The sequence below is a fragment of the Tachyglossus aculeatus genome, chromosome 21 (genome assembly GCF_015852505.1).
Source record: "Tachyglossus aculeatus isolate mTacAcu1 chromosome 21, mTacAcu1.pri, whole genome shotgun sequence".
Lineage (NCBI taxonomy): Eukaryota > Metazoa > Chordata > Mammalia > Monotremata > Tachyglossidae > Tachyglossus > Tachyglossus aculeatus.
The window spans coordinates 66270421-66293091 of record NC_052086.1 but is presented as its reverse complement, the minus strand read 5'-3'; the positions used below and the strand labels follow the sequence as shown (position 1 = coordinate 66293091).

Sequence of the window (22671 nt, the reverse complement as noted above, 5' to 3'; positions counted from 1 at the left end):
AAAGGAGCAACCCTTACATAAAGCATCCACCAAAAACGAGGCAGCTTCTTTATCTAGGTCACTATCAATACCACACCGCACTCCACTGTATTATAAAAATAATAATAATAATAATTACGGCATTTGTTAAGCGCTTACTATGTGCCAGGCGTTGTACTAAACACTGGGGTGGATACAAGCAAATTGGGTCCCACATGGGGCTCACAGTCTTGATTTCCATTTTACGAGATGAGGACACTGAGGCACACAGAAGTGAAGTGAAGTCACTTTGAGAACTACTTCACCTATCCCTGAATGGGTAGATTGCTGATTCCAGTAGAAGCTCACAGACCAATACAAGCACTGTGTTGACTTAATTTCAGGTAAAAATTCGAGTTTTAGTTTATAAAACACTGCATGGTCTCAGTCTCGGATCACGCCGGGAGAAATATGGCCTCTGCTTATCCTTAACGGTGAAATCAGTTGAAACCTTTCACCCAACAATTCTAGAAGCCCAAGGCCACCCAGCAGACAAGTGCGTGGCTCAACAGAAAGAGCATGGCCTTGAGAGTCAGAGGTCATGGGTTCAAATCCCGGCTCCACCAACTGTCAGCTGTGTGACGTTGGGCAAATCACAACTTCTCTGTGCCTCAGTTACCTCATCTGCAAAATGGGGATTAAGACTGTGAGCCCCACGTGGGACCACCTGATCACCTTGTATCCCCCTCCAGCGCTTAGAACAGTGCTTTGGACATAGTAAGCGCTTAACAAATGCCGTCATTATTATTACTAAGTGGTGGAGCCGGGATTAGCTCCTTGCTCTATCCATTACACCATACTGCTTTTCTATATTATGATATACCACAGAACAGTTAAGTGCCCCCTGCGGTCTTGGGCAGGCTCCAGCAGTGTCCCCTGCCAGCAATAGATCTGCAAGTGTCAGGGGCAGTAAAAAAGCAGGTGACCTGCTCTCTTCCATGGTGCAGGCTTCAGGGCTCCATGTGCCCAACATCTTGAATATACACTAAAAGCACCATGAGAGCTTCCAGCGGCTGACAAGCTTCTGATGTCACCCCTGGGGCCGCCGCTATTGGTGACACAGGCAGGAGAGAATGCTGAGGGAGGTATCCAGATCTGGAGCAAGCTCCCCCAGATCTCCTATGATTCTGCTTCCAACTTACTTGAGACTTGTCAGGGCCATGACAAATCATGAACCTCAAAAATCAGTCCCTGAGAAACAGCAGGTGAATGCTGAGAAACTCAGGGAGCGATACAAATTGATCTGGGGCCCTCCACACTTCTCAGGGTACCCGTCCACCACGGAGTTGGCACAGGCAGGGGAGAGGGCCCAGTGAGGGACATCCCAAGGCAGTGGCTCAGCAACCTCGGGTCCCTAAATGTTGGATCATGGCGGGGCTACAACTGCAGGGTGAGGGGTCGTGACCACCAGATCCGTTTACTGCTGGGGGGGTTAATGTGCATGAATATATTGGAAACTCTCCTTCTTTTTGAAGATGATGGTGGACGCCCCAGGGGGTGTGGCTGAAAAGACTGATCCACGACCTCCAATTCCTTCCACACTATTCTCAGACTAAATCGCTCTTTGCTGTGTTGTTGCCTTTTGCAATGCGTGGTGTCATTTTCAATCCTGCTTCATGATCTCCTCAAACTTTCTACTCTTAAAATTTCTATCCTATTCCCTATCCTTATAAAGCAGCCAGGTCTCCCAGAGTGGGGGTCTGTTTCATTGTGCACTTTGAACGGAACGCTATTTGGGGATGAGAGTGTTTTTTTATGGTACTTGTTAAGTGCTTACTATGTGTCAAGTGCTGTTCTACGTGCTGGGGTAGATACAAGTTAATCGGGCTGGATAGAGTCCCTGTCCCACTTGGAGCTCACACTCTAAATGGGAGGTAGAACAAGTACTGAATCCCCATTCTGCAGTGGAGGAAATTTAGGCAAAGAGAAGTTAAGTGACATGTCCAAGGTCACACAGCAGGCACGTGGAGGAGCCGGGATTAGAACCCCGGCTCCTCTGGCTCCCAGACCTGTACTTTATTCACATTCCCACATTCTACGTTCTTCTGACAATGCATGTCTCCCTGAGTAGCATGAGACACGGTGTTGGAAAAAAACAGTCGTGCGCATGCATCCAGCATCAGTGAAGGAGCACGTATTTGTTATAACACATCTTCCTGCCTTCATTTCTCAGGTCACGAACAGGGTTTGTCAAGAATGCAACCTGCACATTGTAGGAGAATTGGCTGAATACAAATGCTAATGCAAATGCAAGAGGCTAAAGAAGCAAAACATTTTTAGGGAACAACCCTTGACTTTGACATTGACTCCCCCATCAGCATGACAGCCAGAATCTGATGACCTTCAAGGTATAAGGCAATAAATCTTTAAGCTGGTTTCTGTTAGTAGAGAGCAAAAACGAATTCTTACAGGAGTAATAAACTCATGTCTATGATTTCAGGACAGCCCTCTAGGACTAAAAGAGTCCTGATTTTTTCCTTTATCTGTTTTTAGGTTATGCGCATCTGCTGACTAATACAGAGACGTTAAAGCATAAATGAACATTCACTTGTCTACTTGCTTTTATAATCCAGAAATACCAGGAGGAATAGTAATTGTTAGATTGCACTTACTTAGTGCTGCCGTTCAGACACGCTTTCTGCATAGCATCCACTGTATAGCGTAGGAATTCATGTGCATCTTCTTGGCTTCCAAAACGGAAGTGTTTTGCTATACCTACAACATGAAAATAAAGTTTTCATACCGCATATTACAATAGTAATAATAATTATGGTATTTGTTAAGTGCTTACTATGTGCTAAGCACTATTGTAAGTGCTGGGGTAGATAGATACAAGCTAATCAGGTTGGACACAGTCCCTGTCCCACATGGGGCTCACAGTCTTAACCCCCATTTTACAGATGAGGGAACTGAGGCACAGAGCAGACTTCCCCAAAGTCACACAGCAGACCAGCTGCGGAGCTGAATTAGAACCCATGCCCTCTGACTCCCGAGCCCGTGCTCTTGCCACTAGGCTACGCTGCTTCTCGTATGATAATCAATATTAAAATTCCGAATTTGCTACTTAGCACCATTAGAACGATTCTTTCCTGACGAAATCCCACTCCAGAAGGTCTGATGGGGGTAAGAAAGGACAGAGACCAGGTAAATATCAAAACATTCGGCAAAGAAATATCCAAAATAACTTACGGCGGAGATCATTGATGATAGGCACTGGTTTGATGACGTGGCCGGGGTTAGTGAGAGCCTGGGTAATGTGAGCCTGCATTGTACACATCATGCAGAATCCTTGCTCATGACCTGAAACACCAAGGCAGGAAGCACTTCAACTTAGAGATAGAACAGAGATACACGACAGAGATAACAAAAGATGAGCGTGGGCATGGGACACGGAGGACCTGGATTCTAATCCCAGTTCTGCCAGTTGCCCGCTGTGTGACCTTGGGTGCCTGGGACTCAGAAGACTAATTCTAATTCTAATTCTGGCTCCACCACTTGCCTTCTGTGTGACCTTGGGCAAGCCACTTAAGTTTGCTGTGCCTCATTTTCTTCACCTGAAAAAGACGGCTTCAATGCCTGTTTTCTCTCCTACAGGACTGTGAGCTCTGGGAGACGGAAATGCATAACCTGATTAACCTGTATCTACCCCAGCGCTTAGAACAGTACTTGTCACGTAATCAGCACTTAACAACTGCTATAATAATTAACTTCTAGGTGCCTCAGTTTCCTCATCTGTAAAACGGGGATTCCCTTAGCCTATTCTCCCTCTTAGATTGTGAGTCCTATGTGGGACAGGGACTGTGTCCAACCTGATTAATTTGTATCTACCCCAGCACTCAGAACAGTGCTGGACACATAGTAAGCACTTGAATACAATGTTCTAATACTAATTATTTCAGGAAAAAGAAATGGGAATAAAGAATACCTTATTCTCACACTTCTCTCCCCTTAGAACCGCCTACCAATAGGAAAAGCCTTTCCATGTGGCTAAAAGAGAAAAATCACTGTGGTATTGATGAAGTCGTAGTAATAATAGTATTTGTGAAGTGACTCCCGTGTGCAAAGCACTACACTAAGCACTGAGAAAAAAGTATATAGATGATATAGAGGTACGGTCCCGAGAGACCCTCAAAGGACGCTTGCAATCTAAGAATAAAGAGGGGAAGGTGTTGTTAGGAACTCAATCTGTTTCACTCTGGCCAAAGTACTTTTCCATTTTACTCTTGTTCCTCTTACTGACGGCCTCTAGTATTTTCCTTCTACTATTTTCATCCACACCCCCCACATGCTCAAAGAGTAAAAATGCCATGATAACTATAGGAATCAGACACTCAGATGGGGAGGGAATAAGGAATAACCGTAGATCCATCTGTAATGTAAAACCTCATAAGTTTAGTGAATGAGTACTGTTAAAATCACGGTAGTAAATAGTACAAGTCAATAAAAACATCCCATTTCAGAATGAAATTGGGGCATAAGTAGAGGGAGATCCAAATCACAGCAATAAAGTTGCTTTAAAAATGTTCTAACGGGCCTGATGGCAGTCACAAATATACTTTAAATTCCTAACAAACACATCTAAATGAAGCACCTACGTTTTCTAAGACATTAAAGTACAGTTAAATCATTAAAATAAAGTGAACGAATCCCTGTACCCCACTCCCAACCTACCTGAATTCTGAAAACTACTTGAAAGTTTCCCCAAGTTGGCAACTGGGAGAGAGTAAATAATTAAGGGGCCAGGTGAGCCGGATATAGGGACACCAGTGTTTGGGAGGTGCGTTCGGAAGGTGGGATAGCGCTTTGCTCCTCTCTTTGTCTACGTGACCCTCGAACAATTATTATTAGGCTTGCTCTTAGCACCTGCGTGTTCCGTTGACAAACAAGGACCCGGAACAAAATTTTCACAAGAGAATTTCTTCTTCCAGAATAAATGTAGACCTAATCAGTGAGCCCTCCCTCTCCCACAGAGAACCTAATACTGCAACCTGAACGACAACCAGCAAATGCAACTCAATCAGCTTCCACATAGCTACTTTATTAATGTTGTTTGGAAACCAGAAACTCCTAGGCACGCTTCAGAAGTTTCTGACCAAACTACCTCCATTCCACTGCTCCCCCTTAGCAGCGGCAGAAAGGCTGGAGGGGGGGAAAACAGCTAATCAGGGAGAAAACTTGGGGGAAGAGGGGCAGTAGTGACATGGAAAGCCCCGGACTTGAGGAGTTGGTATGACAGACTTCCTCTAGACCAGCTCTGTCTGGACTTCTCTCCCACTACCATCATCCCTGTTTTCCATCTCTCTTCCACTACCATATCCCACCTTTGTTCCCTTTTGGCTACTCACGGCATGGTCATATACATCATCAGGTAGATGCTGTGCATTAAAAATAGCAGGGCACATAACTGGAAGGATGATTGGTCAGGATCCACAATAGCCTTCGCAGGATGCTCCAAGGCATAGTGAGATCGAGTATTGCAACAATAACAGCGGACTAGCTCTCCTAGCAACAATGCCTACACCAATCAATCAATTAATTGTATTTATTCAGTGCCTGTCGGCCGAGCGCTATACTAAGCCCTTGGGAGAGTACAACAGAGTTGGTGGACAAGATCCCCGTCCTCAAGGATTTTGCAATTCAGCCAAAGGACACTAACAGGAGAAGGCAACAATGACATGTGGGGAGAGCGATAATTAACCAAGTCCTTAGGTAACACAGAAGCGCTGAAGTGGCATTTGGGATGGGGAAATATGGGATGGAGAGATAATAGAATAATCAGGGAAGACCTCTGTGTCTCGTCTTATGCTGTCAACTTGCCTCCGACCCATCGTGACGCCATGCGCCCCACTCTCCACCTGCAATCGTTCCGATAGTAGGTCCATAGAGTTTTCTTGGTAAAAATGTGGAAGTGGACTACCATTGCCTCCTTCTGCACAATAAACATGAGTCTCCGCCCTCGACTCTCTCCCCTGCCGCTGTTGCTCAGGACAGGGGAGCTTTGACTTGTAGCAGATTGCCTTCCACTCACTAGCCACTGCCCAAGCTAGGAATGGAATGGGTGGGCCTCTGCTTGACTCTCCCTCCCATAGTCGAGGCTGGTGGAGTACTGGAAACTCTTCAGGTGCGACCCTGAGAGGGGAAGACCTCGTAGAGGACACATAATTTCAGAAGGGCTTTGGAGAAGGGGAGAGCAGTGGGCTACTGGGAGTGAAGGGGGAGGGAGTCCCAGGCATAAGGTGAACATGAGCAAGATGTCAATGGCAGGAGAGATGAGAATGAAGCTCCCCCTTGCCTCAAACTGAGCCAATTCTTCTCCCCAAGTGACAAGGGGAGACCCAAGCAAGCCCTTAGCATCTCATAGGGAAAACAAAATTAGAAGGAACATAGTCACGCCCTTCCCAGTCACTTCGGGGTCCTTACACTCATTCATACTCAACTCAAAACACTAAATGTCACAGAATTTTAAAGTAAATGGTCACAACTGGAAGAATTACATCCTCCTGTTTCATAAGCACAAAATTAGGGGTCCTTACACTCATTCATATTCAACTCAAAACATTAAATGTCATAGAATTTTAAAGCAAATGGTCACATTTGGAAGAATTACATCCTCCTGTTTCATAAGCACAGAATCAGGGGTCCTTACATTCATTCATATTCAACTCAAAACACAAAATGTCATAGAATTTTAAAGTAAATGGTCACAACTGGAAGAATTACGTCCTCCTGTTTCATAAGCACAAAAATATATTATTAGTTATTTAGTCATATCAATGTCTGCCTCCTCCTCTGGACTGTAAACTCATTATGGGCAGGGAACGTGACTGCTAATTCGGTTGTACTGGACTCTCCCAAGCGCTTAGTACAGTGCTAAGCACATAGTGAGTGCTCCATAACTATGATTCATTGATTGCATAAAACATACTGAAAACTGGGTTATTCTTTACCATCAGTACCCATCCTGCCTGTAGCATAAACTATATATTTCAACAAAATGAAAAATAACGGGAGACCACAAAATCCCAAATACTCTTTGAGCTCATTACTTTACAATGTAGGTTAAATACATAAATATTTCTTGTGCTGTCAAGTTTCAGAATGCCGTATTGGGTAAGAAATCCGTTTCCTGGTATTTTATAATAATAATAATAATAATAATAGTGTTTGTTAAGCGCTTACCATGTGCAAAGTACTGTTCTAAGCACTGGGGAGGTTACAAGGTGATCAGGTTGTCCCACGTGGGGCTCATAGTTTTAATCCCCATTTTCCAGATGAGGGAACTGAGGCACAGAGAAGTGAAGTGACTTGCCCAAAGTCACACAGCTGACGGTTGGCGGAGCTGGGATTAGAACCCGCGACCTCTGAGTCCCAAGCCCGGGCTCTTTCCACTGAGCCACCCAAGACATCTAAGCAACAGGTAACAGGTCTCTTGGCATTGTTCACATTTCACTTCCAGCGATATCAAAGTATTTTCAAATCAAAAGTAATAAAAACACATATTCTGAAAATGGACTTACATGTTTTGGAGTGTTCATGAGAAAGCATATAGTTGGCAAGAGGTGGTGTGTAAGTCAAACACTGCAGGGCAGCATTAACAAAACAGGTATTGCCCAGATTCTGGAGTCCAGCTCCAACTCTATGAGTTTGCTGCCACTTCAGAAAAATCTTCTCAGCTGGGAAAAGGACCTTCTGGGGAGGAGCAATGCCATCACCTGTGGCTGAAATAACATACAATTGAAAAACACCGCCTTTTTATAGCCTAGCAAGGACGAAAATTGGTTCTTTAACTGGTTTAGTAATTGTGCTAATTGATATTCGGCTAATCGGCGGAACACATTGGCAGCTGTTTCTTGAGCAGGTTTTCAGGACAAGTCATGATCTGCACCAGCACTCGGAACTTTAAAGACGGTCGTATTTTACATAGCCTAAAGTTTTTTAATAGTGAGTCATTCTCCCTTGGTGGCATGGACAAATCAAGGTAGCCGTGAAAGGTGCCCTCCACAGCTTTATGTGAGAAAAAGGGAAAGAAAATGTCTTGACCAATCCCCCTCAACACCACAAAACAGCACTCAGAACCAACTGAAATAGGATCATCACGCTTCTGTCACCCAGGGAATGGCAGCCAGGACAAGTACCTGAATGCCTTTCAATCAATCAATCAATCAATCGTATTTATTGAGCGCTTACTGTGTGCGGAGCACTGTACTAAGCGCTTGGGAAGTACAAGTTGGCAACATATAGAGACGGTCCCTACCCAACAGTGGGCTCACAGTCTAGAAGGGGGAGACAGAGAACGAAACCAAACGTAATAACAAAATAAAATAAATAGAATAGATGCCCCTCCCCACCACAGTCCCCTAATTCCAGGCAGTCTTGAGGGGATTCCCAGGTTCTCCCAGCCTATCTAAATTCTGAATGGCCTCTGGGACCCAATCCAGGTTGAAGGAACCCCTTGAGAGATCTCGTTTCGTTTCCAGTTTTGAGGACTTTGCAGAAGAACACAAAATTGAGAAGAGGACCGGATTTCCTGCAGGCCCAAGTTTCTGACAGGAATAGAATACCTCCGAATTGCCCCCCAGGGGAAGTCCAGCTTCAGGGAATAAAGTCGGGGAAAAGCAGGGGTGGAGTGGGGACTGAAAAGTAATGGTGCCTAGGTGGGTGTCAGAGGGAGAAGTTACAGGGTCTTTCACGGATGAGACCATTCAGAAGACTGAGGAGTGGTTAGGAGGGCCTCTGGAGGACTGCTTATGGTGAGAGATTAAGTCGGTTGACAGTGGTGCATAGGCCTGTTCTCTGGCAAAAGTGGCCAAAACTGAAAAACAACTGAAAGGGGAACATAGGTACTGTCAGGTTACGCCACCGGGACGGAGGCACCAGACACATAATGGTCCTTCCTCGGGTAATAAAGTAAACTGCTCAGCCAGGAACTAAATTCAGGTATTTGAAGAGAGAAATGGTATAAAATTCATTAACTCTCAAGTTACTGTTGGTGAAGGACAAAACCGGCTCTAGGACAGTCATTCATTCTTTCATTCAATCATATTTGTTGAGCACTTACTGTGTGGCAGGGCACAGTACTAAGCGTTTAGGAGAGTACACTATAACAATAAGCAGAAACACTTCCTGCTCAAAACAACTTCACAGTCCTAATTGATTAAAAGGGACATGGATCAAACTGAGTCCCTATTTGCTCAAGCAAATTATTATTCAAAAAGTGTTTTAAATATACGCATCTATTATTTTAAAATATATAAAAAATGCTCTGTGGACAAATACCCTTCTAGACCGTGAGCCCGTTGTTGGGTATGGACCGTCTCTATATGTTTCCGTTTTGTACTTCCCAAGCACTTAGTACAGCGCTCTACACCCGGTAAGCGCTCAATAAATACAACTGAATGAATTAATCAAATACTGCACACACGGTACCATCTATCATGTAGTCCTTCGAGTTAAGTAAGCAACTGTCAATTTGTAGATACTCCTTTGATGAGTTCTACCCTTTCACGTTCCTCTTAGAAGGATACTTAGGCTACAGAGATTTAGAAACAAGATGATTTACCAAAGTTGCAATAACTAAAAACACGCCTTCTGTCTGTGAATGATTTATATGTCTACATCACACTTGAGATAAAAGCAGAGGAAACAAAGTCTATCTAAATGAAGTTCACTTCTTGGCAACATACTTTGCAAAATAAGATAAGAGCCGGTTTGGCTTTTAAAAAGTGAATAGTTGAGTTATTTCTGGTCATGGTTGTATATGAAAAGCAGCAAAACAAATACTTACGTTGATCTTTCTGTGCTGATGGCTTTGGTTTATCAGAAACAGACGGGCTAGCATAAACTGCAGGATTATTTACCGTCCCTAGAGAAACTATGTGTTTTGGACCATCCGTCAGAGAAGATACAGGCCCCCAACTTGCAGAGCCCGAGTCCATGTCTTCAGATGAAGATGCGACAGAGCTGTCAGGCTGGGTCTGACGTGTTGAAAGGCTTAGCGTTGCAGAAGTGAAAAATGACCATTGTTGAGAAAGAATCTGAAAGAAAGCACAGTTGTAAATTATATTTAAAAGATCGGAGGGAAAAGATTAATTTGTTCTATTGTGAAATGTTTCTATTGTAAAATTTCCCCAAGCTAATTCTGAACAAATATATTCACGCTGGTCTTTCGAACTCTGAAAACAAAATCAGGGTCTTTCTCCTACCTGCTCTCCCTCTTCTCCCACTACAACTCGCCCTGCACATTTCAGTGTCCCGGCAACCTACTTACTATGCCTTGATCTCATTTCTTTCGCCTTCAACCTCTTGCCCCCACCCTTCCTCCTGCCTGGAATCCTTTCTCCCTTCATATCAACAGACCACAGCTCTCCCCATCTTCCAGACCCTACTAAAATCATATCTCAGAACAGTGCTCAGGCGCTTATGACAGTGCTTGGCACACAGTAGGCACTTAACAAATGCCATTACTATTATTATTATCTCCTCCAAAAAGCTTTCCCTAAAGAACCTCTCACCTCCCTGCCTTATTCTCCCACCTATCCGTATCACCCGTGTATTCTTTAGGCACTTGGACGGCCACCCCACTCCCACAGCATTGATGTGCATATCCTTATACTCCTGCTTCTCCTTCCAGAAATTGATTTTGAAGTCCATCTCCCTTGCTCCATTGTAAACTCCTGGATGGCAGGAATTGTGTCTACCAACTCAACTGTATTCTCCCAAGCACTCAATTCAGTGCCCTACACATAGTAAGCACTCAATAAATGCCCCTAATTGATTGACTGAAATGTAGTGTGCATTCTAATAGGAATTAAAGTCGTACTGGTATATCCACTCACAATCAAGAAAAGGACTCCTGTATTTTTTGGTGTCTCAACTGGGCAAAAACATTTCAGTTAAGTACAACAGTCCAACTCCGACTCCAAATATTTCTCCAGATTTTTTATATTTATCAAGCATCTCTGCCAAAAATGGAAAAAGAGGTCTCATTTTTCACTCATTGCTGGAACTTTTAAAATGCATTGCATAGATTAACCGATAATCACTTCAGGCTTATGCAGGCTCATTTGAAATAGGTAATATACTCAGTGCTTTATCATACTGTACAATGCTGAAGCATAGTCATTCACACGATTACATTCTTCTCATGCATATAATGCTAAGGAGATAATTCCCCTAGAGCACTACCAAGTTTGAACATGACCCAAGGCCTTAATTTTAATGATTATACCTTAACGTGTCTATTTTGTTTTGTTCTCTCGAAAGAATAGATTTCAGAAAGTTATGGAAAGTTTTTATAAAAATAATCAGAGTACAAATTCATCTTCTGTGTTGCCAATTTAGAACAGTTCTTTTGTCTACACTATAGTCTTCAAATGGGGTATATTTTGATAAAGTTTAGCATTTTTAGAAAGGGATTTTAATATTGTCCAACGAGCTTGTGGCAAACCGACTTGTACTTCCCAAGCGCTTAGTACAGTACTCTGCACACAGTAAGCGCTCAATAAATACGACTGAATGAATGAAAGTCCTGAAACATACAGTCACAAAATATGTGAATATGAGAAAGGATAAACTTGAAATTTGATATCTCTTGCAGTCCTTCCTTTGAAATTATTCTTCAAATATTTGAAATTTTTCTTCAAATACTTGAAATTTAAAAGATCAAAAAGATTTTTTTAAAAAAATTGGTAAAGTGACTTTAAAAAAAAAGTGGAGCTATCTTAGACCATAGCCAACCAGAAAAGAAAAAAACAGGTTCTTGGCTCAAAGACTTAACTCCCTCAGAGTCTGTTAAAGACTTGAATAAAGGAGTGGGCTACGGACACCCACTTGTCCCTTTTACTGCTTTCCAGTCAATGGGAAAGGTGACTCAATGGCATCAGCCAGTACATTGGAAAAATATTGCGATGGAAAGAAAAATACAGTTCTGTAATATGAAGAGAACCTAGTCTTATTTAAAGCGCATACACATACCCCAAAAAGTATACAATTATGATTTTAAAATGTTTCGGATTACCAAGAATAAGATTTCCTTTAAGATAGCCATTAACCAAAGATCACAAAAATGAAAGCATTCTTCACCTGTTCTAAAATTTTTTTTTAAAAAAGTGATCACTCCATTAATTCAGATTGTTTGGACCCATAATTCAAGGAGTACATATAGAGTTTTCCGCACATTAATGTACACGTAGTCTTTCCTTTCTCCTGGCTAAATATGTACTTTCCTTTAATGAATTCTTGGATTTCTAAAACCATCTGTTAAATCAGACTGAACCCACTTACCACCGCAAGTTTCTTTATGCAGTACAAACAGTGGTGTGTGAAGATTGTCAAAACACAGGATTAGTAAGGTCAATGCTTTACTAATTCTTAAATTAGAATCACCACTGTTATGACCACTAGCACTTGGAAACCACTATTGAAAGAGGAGTTAACTTTCACTGCAGCACGTGCATCTGACAATAGGCACACAACAAAGTTATAGTAGTCAAAAGCAACTCAGATTGAAACCTGTCCTCAAAGGGGGCCTGGCCACTTAAATTTTCGGCAGTCAGGAAATGGTCTGTGGTTTTACCTGAATGAAGTCACGATATTTTATTTTCATTAAAAAACTTTCACAGAATTATTCCTTAAGAATATTTTATCCGATTGTTGATGCAATTACACTTCATTTTAACGACTACAGTATACAGTACTGTATTACACTGTCACAAACCTTTCACCTTTTTATCTGAAAGTCTCTACTTGGCACCGAAAAGCAACTTTCATGCTAAAGAAGAGCATACAACTATGTGGTCAACCTTGCCACATGTATTCATATATTTGTAGGAATAAAAAAAAAAACTGGACGCATACAGACTGGGTCCCAGATATGAGTTCTAGTAAATCACCTTTCCTAAATATTTGCTAAATATTTTCAATGATTTAATCCCATTAGCAAATTCTCTCTACTTGGCACAGAAAAGCAACTTTCATGCTAAAGAAGAGCATACAACTATGTGGTCAACCTTGCCACATGTATTCATCTATTTGTAGGAATAAAAAAAAAAAACTGGACGCATACAGACTGGGTCCCAGATATGAGTTCTAGTAAATCACGTTTCCTAAAGCAAATATTTTCAGTGATTTAATCCCATTAGCAAATTCTCTCTACTTGGCACAGAAAAGCAACTTTCATGCTAAAGAAGAGAATACAACTATGTGGTCAACCTTGCCACATGCATTCATCTATTTGTAGGAATAAAAAAAAAAAACAACTGGACGCATACAGACTGGGTCTCCAGATATGAGTACTAGTAAATCACGTTTCCTAAAGCAAATATTTTCAATGATTTAATCCCATCAGCAAATTCTGAGGCTCGAAACACAGTTGACTCGAATGCCGTAAATTTGGATTTGTAATTTAAAACAGAAAGTGAAACGAAACTCAAAGCCCATAAAAATTGACTGATTCATTTTCCATGAGTAATCCGGATGGAGAGTTACAAGAAAATATAAAAACGATACCAAGGTATATACACGTTTTCCATTTCGATAGACAGACATGGGCATCAAGGAACAGTTCAAATTGCACGTAAAATTAGGTAACACCAAAATAATTGCGGTGGAGCCTACTGCAGTCTTTTAATTTGAGAAGAGGGAATGAGCTAACGATGACAGGGCCTCAGGTTTGATTTTACTACTAGCTTTCGCGGTATTTGAACGTAGTTATTGTAAATAGTCACCATGCTTCCCATAAACACACACCACCCGCAGCACTGTGAGCACTAAACTAAGACCTTCCGGGGAAACAATCAGGGCCGCTCAACAAAAGCAGGGGCTGAAATTAACACACCGCCGAGGCGCATTCTCACAATTTGGTAAAAACAAAATGAAAATAGGACGGACAGAGGGCTCGGGCCTGCGTAGCCGTGCCGACAAATCTCCATTTCAAATCGTTGCACAGCCTTTCCTCGGATCCATTCAACCCTTCCCCCTTTCACATTTCATCATTCGCGAGGAAGAAGACGGCAGGGGAGGGGAAAAGGAGTGGGAGGGAGGAAGCTAATAAATACCAAGGTGGTGTACTGTCCCTAAAAGACATTCTTCACCGTCCATTCACCCGTGTTACATCGCTTTCCTTCCCTTTCTCTATTTATCCTCCCCTTTTCCGCTGGAAAATCACAGATACAAAAACCAGGAGCAACGCGGGCAGGGGCTCTAGGTTTATAGTTCACCCAAGGGCAGGGGAGCTGAAATGAGGGCCGTGTTACATCGCTTTCCTTCCCTTTCTCTATTTATCCTCCCCTTTTCCGCTGGAAAATCACAGACACAAAAACCAGGAGCAACGCGGGCAGGGGCTCTAGGTTTACAGTTCACCCAAGAGCAAGGGGAGCTGAAATGAGGGCCGTGTTACATCGCTTTCCTTCCCTTTCTCTATCTATCCTCCCCTTTTCCGCTGGCGCTGGAAAAAATAATAATAATGATGATGATAATGATGGCATTTATTAAGTGCTTACTATGTGCAAAGCACTGTTCTACGCGCTGGGAAAAATCACAGACACAAAAACCAGGAGCAACGCTCTAGGGTTATAGCTCACCCAAGAGCAGGGGAGCTGAAAAGAGGGCCCTGTTACATCGCTTTCCTTCCCTTTCTCTATCCTCCCCTTTTCTGCTGGTGCTGGAAAAATAATAATAATAATGATAATAATGATGGCATTTATTAAGCGTTTACTATGTGCAAAGCACTGTTCTAAGCGCTGGGAAAAATCACAGACACAAAAACCAGGAGCAACGCGGGCAGGGGCTCTAGGGTTATAGTTCCCCCAAGAGCAGGGGAGCTGAAATGAGGGCCCTGTTACATCGCTTTCCTTCCCTTTCTCTATCCTCCCCTTTTCTGCTGGCGCTGGAAAAATAATAATAATAATAATGATAATAATGATGGCATTTATTAAGCGCTTACTATGTGCAAAGCACTGTTCTAAGCGCTGGGAAAAATCATCACAGACAGACACAAAAACCAGGAGCAACGCGGGCAGGGTCTCTAGGGTTATAGTTCACCCAAGGGCAGGGGAGCTGAAGTGAGGGCCCTGTTACATCGCTTTCCTTCCCTTTATCTATCCTCCCCTTTTCCGCTGGCGCTGGAAAAATAATAATAATAACAATGATAATAATGATGGCATGTATTAAGCGCTTACTATGTGCAAAGCACTGTTCTAAGCGCTGGGAAAAATCACAGACACAAAAACCAGGAGCAACGCGGGCAGGGGCTCTAGGTTTACAGTTCACCCAAGAGCAAGGGGGGCTGAAATGAGGGCCGTGTTACATCGCTTTCCTTCCCTTTCTCTATCTATCCTCCCCTTTTCCGCTGGCGCTGGAAAAATAATAATAATAATAATGATAATAATGATGGCATTTATTAAGAGCTTACTATGTGCAAAGCACTGTTCTAAGCGCTGGGAAAAATCACAGACACAAAAACCAGGAGCAACGCGGGCAGGGGCTCTGGGGTTATAGTTCACCCAAGAGCAGGGGAGCTGAAATGAGGGCCCTGTTACATCGCTTTCCTTCCCTTTCTCTATCCTCCCCTTTTCCGCTGGCGCTGGAAAAATAATAATAATAATAATAATAATAATGATGGCATTTTATTAAGCGCTTACTATGTGCAAAGCACTGTTCTAAGCGCTGGGAAAAATCACAGACACAAAAACCAGGAGCAACGCGGGCAGGGCCTCTAGGGTTATAGTTCACCCAAGAGCAGGGGAGCTGAAATGAGGGCCCTGTTACATCGCTTTCCTTCCCTTTCTCTATCCTCCCCTTTTCCGCTAGCGCTGGAACAATAATAAAAATGATGATAATGATGGCATTTATTAAGAGCTTACTATGTGCAAAGCACTGTTCTAAGCACTAGGAAAAATCACAGACACAAAAACCAGTAGCAACGCGGGCAGGGTCTCTAGGGTTATAGTTCACCCAAGGGCAGGGGAGCTGAAATGAGGGCTGTGTTACATCGCTTTCCTTCCTTTTCTCTATCCTCCCCTTTTCCGCTGGCGCTGGAAAAATAATAATAATAATGATGGCATGTATTAAGCGCTTACTATGTGCAAAGCACTGTTCTAAGCGCTGGGAAAAATCACAGACACAAAAACCAGGAGCAACGCGGGCAGGGGCTCTAGGGTTATAGTTCCCCCAAGAGCAGGGGAGCTGAAATGAGGGCCCTGTTACATCGCTTTCCTTCCCTTTCTCTATCCTCCCCTTTTCTGCTGGCGCTGGAAAAATAATAATAATAATAATGATAATAATGATGGCATTTATTAAGCGCTTACTATGTGCAAAGCACTGTTCTAAGCGCTGGGAAAAATCATCACAGACAGACACAAAAACCAGGAGCAACGCGGGCAGGGTCTCTAGGGTTATAGTTCACCCAAGGGCAGGGGAGCTAAAGTGAGGGCCCTGTTACATCGCTTTCCTTCCCTTTCTCTATCCTCCCCTTTTCTGCTGGTGCTGGAAAAATAATAAAAATAATGATAATAATGATGGCATTTATTAAGCGCTTACTATGTGCAAAGCACTGTTCTAAGCGCTGGGAAAAATCACAGACACAAAAACCAGGAGCAACGCGGGCAGGGGCTCTAGGGTTATAGTTCACCCAAGGGCAGGGGAGCTGAAATGAGGACCGTGTTACATCGCTTTCCTTCCTATTCTCTATCCTCCCCTTTTCCGCTGGCGCTGGAAAAATAATGATAATAATGATGGCATGTATTAAGCGCTTACTACGTGCAAAGCACTGTTCTAAGTGCTGGGTAAAATCACAGACACAAAACCCAGGAGCAACGCTGGCAGGGGCTCTAGGGTTATAGTTCACCCAAGAGCAAGGTGGGCTGAAATGAGGGCCGTGTTACATCGCTTTCCTTCCCTTTCTCTATCTATCCTCCCCTTTTCTGCTGGTGCTGGAAAAATAATAATAATAATGATAATAATGATGGCATTTATTAAGAGCTTACTATGTGCAAAGCACTGTTCTAAGCGCTGGGAAAAATCATCACAGACAGACACAAAAACCAGGAGCAACGCGGGCAGGGGCTCTAGGGTTATAGTTCACCCAAGGGCAGGGGAGCTGAAATGAGGGCCGTGTTACATCGCTTTCCTTCCCTTTCTCTATCCTCCCCTTTTCCGCTGGCGCTGGAACAATAATAATAATAATAATAATAATGATAATAATGATGGCATTTATGAAGAGCTTACTATGTGCAAAGCACTGTTCTAAGCACTGGGAAAAATCACAGACACAAAAACCAGGAGCAACGCGGGCAGGGTCTCTAGGTTTATAGTTCACCCAAGGGCAGGGGAGCTGAAGTGAGGGCCGTGTTACATCGCTTTCCTTCCCTTTCTCTATCTATCCTCCCCTTTTCCGCTGGAAAAATCACAGACCCAAAAACCAGGAGCAACGCGGGCAGGGTCTCTAGGGTTATAGTTCACCCAAGAGCAGGGGAGCTGAAATGAGGGCCCTGTTACATCGCCTTCCTTCCCTTTCTCTATCTATCCTCCCCTTTTCCACTGGTGCTGGAAAATCGCAGAGACAAAAACCAGGAGCAACGCAGGCAGAGGCTCTAGGTTTGTAGTTCACCCAAGAACAGGGGAGCTGAAATGTGGGCCGTGTTACATCGCTTTCCTTCCCTTTCCCGCTGGAAAAATCACAGACACAAAAACCAGGAGCAAGGCGGGCAGGGGCTCTAGGTTTATAGTTCACCCGAGGGCAGGGGAGCTGAAATGAGGGGGTGGAAGGGTGGGAAGGGGAAAGCAAATGAAGGGGTCAGCGGGGATGGGATGGGATTTATTTTACTTGTACATATCTATTCTATTTATTTTATTTTGTTAGTTTGTTTGGTTTTGTTCTCCGTTTCCCCCTTTTAGACTGTGAGCCCACTGTTGGGCAGGGACTGTCTCTAGATGTTGCCAATTTGTACTTCCCAAGCGCTTAGTCCAGAGCTCTGCGCACAGTAAGCGCTCAATAAATACGATTGATGATGATGATGATGTGAGCCCACTGTTGGGCAGGGACTGTCTCTATATGTTGCCAATTTGTACTTCCCAAGCGCTTAGTGCAGTGCTCTGCACACAGTAAGCGCTCAATAAATACGATTGATGATGATGTGAGCCCACTGTTGGGCAGGGACTGTTGCTAGATGTTGCCAATTTGTCCTTCCCAAGCGCTTAGTTCAGTGCTCTGCACACAGTAAGCGCTCAATAAATACGATTGATGATGATGTGAGCCCACTGTTGGGCAGGGACTGTTGCTAGATGTTGCCAATTTGTCCTTCCCAAGCACTTAGTTCAGTGCTCTGCACACAGTAAGCGCTCAATAAATACGATTGATGATGATGATGAGGTGAGCCCACTGTTGGGCAGGGACTGTCTCTATATGGTGCCAACTTGGACTTCCCAAGTGCTTAGTCCAGTGCTCTGCACACAGTAAGCGCTCAATAAATACGATTGATGATGATGTGAGCCCACTGTTGGGCAGGGACTGTTGCGAGATGTTGCCAATTTGTCCTTCCCAAGCGCTTAGTTCAGTGCTCTGCACATGGTAAGCGCTCAATAAATACGATTGATGATGATGATGAGGTGAGCCCACTGTTGGGCAGGGACTGTCTCTAGATGTTACCAATTTGTACTTCCCAAGCGCTTAGTCCAGTGCTCTGCATCATCACCATCATCATCAATCGTATTTATTGAGCGCGTACTATGTGCAGAGCATTGTACTAAGCGCTTGGGACGTACAAATTGGCAACATATAGAGACACTCCCTACCCAACAGTGGACTCACAGTCTAAAAGGGGGAGACAGAGAACAAAACCAAACATACTAACAAAATAAAATAAATAGAATAGATATGGACAAGTAAAATAAATAGAGTAATAAATATGTACAAACATATATACATACATATATACATATTACCGCACACAGTAAGCGCTCAATAAATACGACTGATGATGATGATGATGTGAGCCCACTGTTGGGCAGGGCCTGTCTCTCGATGTTGCCAATTTGTACTTCCCAAGCGCTCAGTCCAGTGCTCTGCACACGGTAAGCGCTCAATAAATACGATTGATGATGATGTGAGCCCACTGTTGGGCAGGGCCTGTCTCTCTATGTTGCCAACTTGTCCTTCCCAAGCGCTTAGTCCAGTGCTCTGCACACAGTAAGCGCTCAACAAATACGATTGATGATGATGTGAGCCCACTGTTGGGCAGGGACTGTCTCTCGATGTTGCCAACTTGTCCTTCCCAAGCGCTTAGTCCAGTGCTCTGCACACGGTAAGCGCTCAATAAATATGATTGATGATGATGTGAGCCCACGGTTGGGCAGGGACTGTCTCTCTATGTTGCCAATCTGTACTTCCCAAGCGCTTAGTCCAGTGCTCTGCACACAGTAAGCGCTCAATCAATACGATTGATGATGATGACTGTCTATGTTGCCAATTTGTCCTTCCCAAGCGCTTGGTCCAGTGCTCTGCACACAGTAAGCGCTCAATAAATACGATTGATGATGATGATGTGAGCCCACTGTTGGGTAGGGACTGTATCTAGATGTTGCCAATTTGCACTTCCCAAGCGCTTAGTCCAGTGCTGTGCACACGGTAAGCGCTCAATCAATACGATTGATGATGATGATGTGAGCCCACTGCCAACTTGTCCTTCCCAAGCGCTTAGTCCAGTGCTCTGCACACAGTAAGTGCTCAATAAATACGATTGATGATGATGTGAGCCCACTGTTGGGCAGGGACTGTCTCTCGATGTTGCCAACTTGTCCTTCCCAAGCGCTTAGTCCAGTGCTCTGCACACGGTAAGCGCTCAATAAATATGATTGATGATGATGTGAGCCCACGGTTGGGCAGGGACTGTCTCTCTATGTTGCCAATCTGTACTTCCCAAGCGCTTAGTCCAGTGCTCTGCACACAGTAAGCGCTCAATCAATACGATTGATGATGATGACTGTCTATGTTGCCAATTTGTCCTTCCCAAGCGCTTGGTCCAGTGCTCTGCACACAGTAAGCGCTCAATAAATACGATTGATGATGATGATGTGAGCCCACTGTTGGGTAGGGACTGTATCTAGATGTTGCCAATTTGCACTTCCCAAGCGCTTAGTCCAGTGCTGTGCACACGGTAAGCGCTCAATCAATACGATTGATGATGATGATGTGAGCCCACTGCCAACTTGTCCTTCCCAAGCGCTTAGTCCAGTGCTCTGCACACAGTAAGTGCTCAATAAATACGATTGATGATGATGTGAGCCCACTGTTGGGCAGGGCCTGTCTCTCTATGTTGCCAATTTGTCCTTCCCAAGCACTTAGTCCAGTGCTCTGCACACGGTAAGCGCTCAATCAATACGATTGATGATGATGACCGTCTCTCTATGTTGCCAATTTGTCCTTCCCAAGCGCTCAGTCCAGCGCTCTGCACACAGTAAGCGCTCAATCGATACGATTGATGATGATGACCGTCTCTCTATGTTGCCAATTTGTCCTTCCCAAGCGCTCAGTCCAGTGCTCTGCACATAGTAAGCGCTCAATCAATACGATTGATGATGATGACTGTCTCTCTATGTTGCCAATTTGTCCTTCCCAAGCGCTCAGTCCAGTGCTCTGCACACAGTAAGCGCTCAATCAATACGACTGATGATGATGATGACTGTCTCTAGATGTTGCCAATTTGTCCTTCCCAAGCGCTCAGTCCAGTGCTCTGCACACGGTAAGCGCTCAATCAATACGACTGATGATGATGACCGTCTCTCTATGTTGCCAATCTGTCCTTCCCAAGCGCTCAGCCCAGTGCTCTGCACACAGTAAGCGCTCAATCAATACGACTGATGATGATGACCGTCTCTCTATGTTGCCAATTTGTCCTTCCCAAGCGCTCAGTCCAGTGCTCTGCACACGGTAAGCGCTCAATCAATACGTTTGATGATGATGACTGTCTATGTTGCCAATTTGTCCTTCCCAAGCGCTCAGCCCAGCGCTCTGCACATAGTGAGCGCTCAATAAATACGATTGATGATGATGACTGTCTATGTTGCCAATTTGTCCTTCCCAAGCGCTCAGTCCAGCGCTCTGCACACAGTAAGCGCTCAATCAATACGATTGATGATGATGACTGTCTCTCTAGGTTGCCAATTTGTCCTTCCCAAGCGCTCAGTCCAGCGCTCTGCACATAGTAAGCGCTCAATCAATGCGATTGATGATGATGACTGTCTCTCTAGGTTGCCAATTTGTCCTTCCCAAGCGCTCAGCACGCAGTGAGCGCTCAATCAATACGATTGATGATGATGACCGTCTCTCTATGTTGCCAATCTGTCCTTCCCAAGCGCTCAGCCCAGCGCTCTGCACATAGTAAGCGCTCAATCGATACGATTGATGATGATGACGGGAAGGGGGAAGCCGCAGTGAGGGGGGCGTTGGGGAGAGGGAGGCGGCGGGTGGGAGAGGAGCTGAAGCTAAAATGGGGGGCGGGGGAGTGGCCAGAGGATGGGGGGGAGGGGGAGGAGGGAAATGGGGGAAACGTGAGGGGAGGGAGGGAGGCCGCCCATCTTCCTCCTCCTCCTCCTCCTCCTCCTCCTCCTCCTCCTCCCCGCCGGCCCCCGCGGGGAAGGCCGAGCCGCCCTTTGGGAGGCGGTAACCATGGCAACCGCAGCGCGAGGGGGGGGGGCCCTCCGCGGTGACCCGGTCAAACGGTGGGGGGGCGCTCGGGCGGAAGGGGCGGCTCCATAGGGACACACCGACCGAGCGATGGGGGGCCGCGGCCGAGGGTGAGGGTGAGGGGGGGATTACCGGGCTCCGCTCCTCGGTCCGGCCGCCTCCATCGCCGCCGCCGCCGCCGCCTCCATCGCCTCTCCTCGCCGCCGCCGCCGCCGCCCACAGGCTGAGCCGCCCGGCGGGGGACAATGACGTGCCTCCATCCGGGCACCAGCGCCGCCGCCGCCGCCGCCGGACGCCCCCCCCCTCGGGCCGCCAGGGGGCGCCCGCCAGCCCCGCACATTCCGCCGCGCCGCCGCGAAACGGAAGTAATCATCGCGCTCTTCGTTCATTCATTCATTCATTCATCCATCCCTTCCTTCATTCATTCATTCCGTCGTGTGGATTGGGCGCTTACCGTGTGCGGAGCGCTGCGCTGAGCGCTCGGGAAGGACCGGTTGGCAACATCGAGAGACGGGCCCTACCCGACGGCGGGCTCACAGTCTTGCGAACTCGTAAGGCCACCCCCCCCCCTTCCTCTGCTCTACTCCCTTTGCTCTAATAATTATAATAATAATGGCATTTGTTCATTCATTCATTCAATCGTATTTATAGAGGACTGTACTAAGCGCTTGGGAAGGACAAGTTGGCAACATCTAGAGACGGTCCCTACCCAACGGCGGGCTCACAGTCTTGCGAACTCATAAGGCCCCCCCCCTTCCTCTGCTCTACTCCCTTTGCTCTAATAATAATAATAATAATAATAATAATAATAATAATAGCATTTGTTCATTCATTCATTCAATCGTATTTATAGAGCACTGGACTAAGCGCTTGGGAAGGACAAGTTGGCAACATCGAGAGCCGGTCCCTACCCGACGGTGGGCTCACAGTCTTGCGAACTCATAAGGCCCCCCCCCTTCCTCTGCTCTACTCCC

The 22671-nt window shown here is 45.0% G+C and overlaps 1 protein-coding gene and 1 non-coding gene across 3 annotated transcripts in view; both read right to left on the bottom strand.

Moving 5' to 3' along the window:
- Positions 1–21874, bottom strand: part of USP42 (ubiquitin specific peptidase 42) — a 48197-nt gene extending 26323 nt beyond the window's left edge. For both annotated transcript variants that reach the window (XM_038762436.1, XM_038762435.1), the window contains exons 1-6: positions 21830–21874; positions 10854–10976; positions 9803–10052; positions 7536–7736; positions 3208–3318; positions 2631–2733 (exon numbers count right to left, since the gene is read on the bottom strand). In XM_038762436.1, coding sequence (XP_038618364.1) covers positions 2631–2733; positions 3208–3318; positions 7536–7736; positions 9803–9953 — 566 coding nt within the window. In that variant the 5' untranslated portion in view covers positions 9954–10052; positions 10854–10976; positions 21830–21874. The remainder of the gene's footprint in view (positions 1–2630; positions 2734–3207; positions 3319–7535; positions 7737–9802; positions 10053–10853; positions 10977–21829) is intronic.
- On the bottom strand, positions 6020–6157 carry LOC119942932. The gene has a single exon (XR_005455425.1). It is a non-coding gene; the product is annotated as a small nucleolar RNA SNORA7 (small nucleolar RNA).
- Positions 21875–22671: the final 797 nt, after the last annotated feature.